General features: G+C 29.9%; 1 protein-coding gene across 1 annotated transcript; it reads right to left on the bottom strand.

Moving 5' to 3' along the window:
* Positions 1-821: 821 nt before the first annotated feature.
* LOC114184835 (forkhead box protein J3-like) lies at positions 822-1,350 on the bottom strand. The gene is made up of 2 exons (XM_028072205.1): positions 1,249-1,350; positions 822-1,056 (listed from the first exon to the last, which is right to left on the bottom strand). Exons 1-2 carry the CDS (start codon positions 1,310-1,312, stop codon positions 866-868), a joined length of 255 nt encoding a protein of 84 aa, XP_027928006.1. The 5' UTR covers positions 1,313-1,350; the 3' UTR covers positions 822-865.
* Positions 1,351-6,000: the final 4,650 nt, after the last annotated feature.

The raw sequence follows: 6,000 nt of genomic DNA on the forward strand, positions 1-6,000 counted from the left end.
CTACACACTTTGAGTGAGTATTCTTTTTAAAAACTAACTAGTTTTTTTTCTTCTTTATTTTAGTTTTGTGACCAATTTGTCTCGGAAAATGGTAAGAAAAGATACATCAAATATTTATGAGATATATGCTAAAGTGGAGTAACTTAATTAATAAACAACTTGTAGAGGTTGAAAAAGCTTAGAGGAAGAACAACTTAACATGAAAAAAATTACCAAATTCAATCTGAAAGTTCCTAAGTTTTTTTTTTCATATTAATCCTATTTGTATTTCAATTAGAAATCCAAAGCAAACTAAGTTTTTAATGTGTATAATTGAGTATTTTAAAATGAAAGTTTATTTTAAATTTGAACAATATGCTTTACTGTTATGGAATCAAATAAGAAAAAAAAAATGTAATGAACGATAAAGAATTAACCATTACTACAAGTAAATTTGGGCAAGAAGAATCATGCCATTTAATTATCTGTTTAGTTTTTCTATTTTTATTTACTTTTTAATAATTATCGCAACATTCAACTCCTTTTTATTTTAAAATTAATGAAATTATTTATGCCAGCACGTGTTTTATTTATAAATAATTAAGAAAATTAAACGTAAATTTAAATTAATTTATAACTAAGTTGGAAGTAAAATTTGAAAATGTTATGTTATTCTTTTTACAAATTAACTCTGCTTAAATTAATTTTAATTTATATAAATCTGATTTCATTATTTCCCCCCTTTTTTTTTTCAAAAGTTCTTAATTGAAACATATATTTATCGATCAATCTAATATATAAGAAAAAAAAGAGTTCTGATATAATATATGAATAGTGAGACATGAAACAAAATAACCATTCTTTATTAAGAACTAATAATACATGATTAAGAAGTTGATAAAGATGGTGGTGGTTGGTGTGAATGGCGTGAATGGTGACGTGAGTGGGTGTGTGGTGTTTGGTGCGGTGGTGGGGGTGGTGCTCGGCGTATTGGTCGGTGTGGTGGTTGTGGTGATGGTGCTCGGGGTGGTAATGGATCAATGGGTTCTTGCGCTTCTGCGTTCTTGAAACACAAATCTACATCACAAAAATCTTAAGAATAATGCCAACTCAAATTTTCAAATAAAACAATAACTCTAATTCTCCACAAAAGGTTATGTAAAAGATTTAGTTTCATACTAAGAACTCAAGACGTGTCATGAAAAAAAAAATGAATCATTTGAATTGAGAAACTAAAGAGTGAGTGAATAGAACATCGTTATTAATAACCTGCAGTCATGATGAGGAGGACTAACAGTGTCACACTGACAATGAAACATCTTGAAGATCCCATGTTGTTCAGTGAATATGTTATTCAACCACAATTATTTATCTATATATACTCAAATGACGGACAGAGTTTCACACAAAAGACAAAAGTTATTTATATTCTTTAATTGTGTTAACTCATGCATAGATGTAAATTTAATTCTATAGATTCAAGGGTTAAATATGTTTCTGGTCCTTAACTTTCAGTGAATTTTTTGGAATCAGTCAATTTCAAAACTTTGAACCAATTTAGTCCTTCATCTTTCGAAATACGTGGATTTAGTTCTTTTAATCAAATTTTTGTTAGGTTTATTTGATGTTGCATACCCATTTCAGAAATGTGACACGTGGCAGTCACTATTCATAACCGTCAATGATTTAAACGATGTTAGCAAAAAAAGACCCAATTGAACAAAATTGACGAAAATTAGGACCTATTTGAACACAAAACCAAAATTATGACTTATTTGAGAAAACTTGAAGAAAATTGGTACCAAAAAGATATTTTAACCATTAATGAATGTTAGAGCTGTCAAAACGGATAACCCGGTCCGACCTGACTCGACCTACCACGGGTTAATGATTTAGTGAGCCAACCCAATCTGGCTCACTTTTTAGCAAGCCAAAAAAATTCGAACCCGGCCTGGCCCACCACGGGTTGGCAGGTTAAACGGGTTGGCTCACGGGTTCACTTAATTAAAAAAATATTTTTTTTATTATTTTTTTAATCAAAACTAAATTGTAATTCTAATTAAAATCTAAATAAAATTTAATACAATCAAAATACAAACCAAAATAAAAAGAATACAAATTATTTATGTGTTGGATAAAAAAAAAACCTAACATGACTCAAATGAAAGCCCAACTTCTGTGACCCTTTTATTTGCGGGTTGGTGAGTCAACCCGACTCACCACGGGTTCAACCCGGATGAGCCGGGTTTTAAATGAGTCGGGTCAAAATCAACCTGTATTGAAATTTATAAAAAAATTTCAACCCAATCCGGCCCGAACCTGTGATGAGCCGAATTGGCTCGCAAATTTCAACCCATTTTGACAACTTTAAAGAATGTTATTATTTGAGTATATACCAGGTGACACCTAAAGGTGTTTAATATAACGACTTTCATTAATTTTGATTTTATCTAATTTGTCTTTAGTGTTATGTTTTTTTTATGTTAGTTTTGTGAGTTTTCTATTATAATTCTTTACAATTGCACATATGTTTTAAAGTAATAGTAATTTTTCTTTCACTTTTAAAGAAGTTAAAGTTGCTTTCCCCACAACAATATTGATTTGTTTGATTCCATTTAGAGATTACGATTTAGTTTGAATTGATGGTTTAACTTAAAAAACATGGATAAAATATTTATTATATGTCTTGAATTATCTTTTAATTTTGGATTAAAGTCTTAACCAAAATGCACAATAGTAAGAAATCAAATAACATTTGACTAAGACAAAGGCTATACAGGTGTAAATGGTTAAAGAAAGTTGGAAAAGATAAAGCTGTTAAATTTTTTAAGATTCTAAGGTTTAGACACAAAATTTATTTTATTCTATTTGTTTGACAAGGTCATCCCATGCTTTTTTTTTTATATATATTAATTGTGATGGTTAGTTTAATATTACTCTTTTGAATAACTTTTTTAATTATTCTAAATATATTATTTAAATTACTTTTCTAAGTTTTCTTATGTAATTTTCTCTATCTTTCTTTTTCTATTTTTATTTCTTCATTACAAAAAGTTACGTAAATTGTGATAATTATTTTCGTATATTACGATAATTTACACAAGTAGAGTTTGGTCATAAATATTGATAAGTGACACTCAAAAAAGCAAGAAAGACTATATATCCCTGTAGATAAACCTCTCTTTGCTATTGCATCCCATTCAGAAACTTTATACTTCAAACATTCTTCTAGTTCTACATTCTTCTAGTACTACAGTAATATGATTTAGTAGGAATAACAAAAATCTCCATAATCTAAATAACTTCCTCTAAAAATCCTCTCATAACTCATTTTAAACAATGGGAACTTGGAAATAATATCAATTAGAAAAATAACTATAAAGTTGACTTAATAGTAAAAGGTGGAAGAGAAGGTGAGAGAGCTGAACGTTGCAGTTTCATCTCTGTGTCTTCTTTGTTGTAAGAAAGCCCTCAAGATTAGTTTTCTATTTTAATTTTTATTTAATTTGGTTACTATTTTTATTTAAAATTTATAGTATATACGAAGTTAGAGGTTGTTTAATTTTATTGATTGGTTATAATTTTTTTTTAAGTTAGATATATAAAATTTATAATTTGTTTCATTTATTTGAAATGTTTTACTTTGTAATTTCAAATATACGAATGATTAGAAATATTTTGTTCTGTTATATGTGTTGAGACCGAGTCTAAAGGTGTCTGACCTTCAGCAAAAATTGAGCGATCCTTAATTTTTTGTTTGAGATTTAATACGATTTGTCGAGTTCTCCTCCAATTTTAAACAACCTAAACTTAACTTTATTTAGATTTACTAGAGGTTGTACCGAAAGTAATTTCATTGAATCTTTATTTGTATGGTTGAATAATTTGGGAAGATTAATCCTTTTTTATTAGTTGATTACTATATAACTTATAATCTACATCTTATATATTTCCCTTCATTTTGGGTTATTGCATTTGTGCTTAACTTTGGTGCATATTTGATTATGGAGATCTCATGTCACCACTTTCAATTCGATGCACTTGAAGACCATTGCGAAATGCTGCCAAAATTTTGTAAAATAAAAAAGATGCTTATTAGAGTTTATGCACTAATAACTATAATACAAGTGGATCTTCTTGAATGGGATAGGGTTATACCTTTTATGAGAAAAAAATAAGATTTGCATGCATTGATAGAAAACTAATTTCGATCACTATCTACATAACATAGATGGATCAGAGTTGGATTAATTTATCACGTATAAATGATGATATCGAGAGAGGGGTTGAAGAGTTTTTACAATTCGCTCAACGCAATGCTGACAATGTAGAAAACAGAGTAAGGATGAAGTGTCCTTGTGTAAATTGTTTGAATGGGAGAAGATTTCATGTTGCCAAAATTAGATAACATCTTTTATGCGATGGATTTCTAAAAACTTATACAACGTGGATGTGGCATGGTGAATTGGTAAACAGTTCAAGTGTGATTGAAAGATACATTGTAAAGGAAGCTATTGAGTTTTGTTCGGAGTACATATCAAAAGCAAATTTTGTAGGAGTGCTTGTAAATTGTTGGCACTCACGTAGAACAATGCAAAAGTCTTCAAGAGGTGTACACATGGAAAACAAATATAGAAAAGAGGTTATGCAAGCACATTTCTATATATTAAATAACATAGAGGAAGCCATACCATATTTAACTAGACATAAGGACACTGTCAAAGTAAAAACCCAAGATAATGAGAAACATGGGTGTTGATGGAGCATAACAAAACTTTCATGACTTGGTTTAAAGAACAAATCATTAAGGATCCGTTTGCATCTAAAACATTAGCGTGGCTTGGAAATGGATTGAATTTTGATGTATTATGTTGTTCTGGCTATGAAATCAATGGAACTTTGTTTTATACAAAGTCTCAAGATGATAAAAGCATTATGCAAAATAATGGAGTTACTTTGGAGGTAGAGTCATTGCGATTCGTAACTTCAAAATATCAAAATCTTGTTGCGGGATCCATGCCATATTACGGTATCATACAAGACATTTTGGAAGTTAGTTGTACCAAGTTTTTTGTACATGTTTTCAAATGCAATTGGGTTCAACAAAACTAGTGTGAAAGATGATGATCGAGAATGACATTGGTTGACTTTTGAAAGGTAGCATATCAAGATGAACCATTTATTATAGCATATCAAGCTTCACAGGTGTTCTATGTAGCCGATCATACATCTGAAAATTGGCACGTTGTGTTACACGGTAAAAAGGAGGCCAACAATGAACATGAGCAAGCCAATGAAATTTGCGAGATTGAATCATTTACATCAACAATAATTAACAAAGATTTTGATGATATCATAGATGATGTACATGCAACTCGAAAAGATCATGACGAAGGAGTATATCTATGTACGATTTATTGTAAATTTTTATTGTTATTAATTATAGTTATCACCTTTATTTATAAGTAATGTTATTAATGTTTGTATTTTCATTTTAAAATAGGAAGATGTTTGATGATTAAGGTCCTCCCAAGAGATCTGGCAGAGGAGCTACTAGATTAAAGGCCCTCACTGAGAGGTTAGCTAGTAGTGAGAGGACACTAGTGAATATCGATGTCCACACTGGTAAGGCAACTAGGCCTAATACAAAAATTTGAGCACCTATCTTGGTTTAGTGGCTCGTAAGAAGATATCTATTTTGATTGCATCTTGTGATCACGTTACCAAGCAGGAGAGAAACATCATTTGGGAAGATATTTTGGTAAGAAACTGTGTAAATTTTTCAAACTTACTTTGAAATATAAGGATATGTACTAATATATATTGTTGTCCTTATATATGTAGATGGTTTTTGATATCCTTAAGGTGAAGACGCTGAAGTCAAAGCTTTTGTCTTCGGTTGCCACCAAATGGCCTCAATTTAAATCAAAATTGACAATAGTTTATGTATATGGTGCTAGAATAGAAAAAAGTCCTGGCACCGAGTATAGTTGCATTGATGAAAAAACTTGGCAATTTTTT

This window comes from Vigna unguiculata, chromosome 1, assembly GCF_004118075.2.
Source record: "Vigna unguiculata cultivar IT97K-499-35 chromosome 1, ASM411807v1, whole genome shotgun sequence".
Lineage (NCBI taxonomy): Eukaryota > Viridiplantae > Streptophyta > Magnoliopsida > Fabales > Fabaceae > Vigna > Vigna unguiculata.

Excerpts from the sequence above, each read along its gene's own strand:
- LOC114184835 (XM_028072205.1), bottom strand. The coding sequence starts at position 1,312 with ATGGGATCTTCAAGATGTTTCATTGTCAGTGTGACACTGTTAGTCCTC. Across the intron at positions 1,057-1,248 it reads CCTCCTCATCATGACTGCAG|ATTTGTGTTTCAAGAACGCA; the intron begins GTTATTAATAAC and ends TTTGTGATGTAG.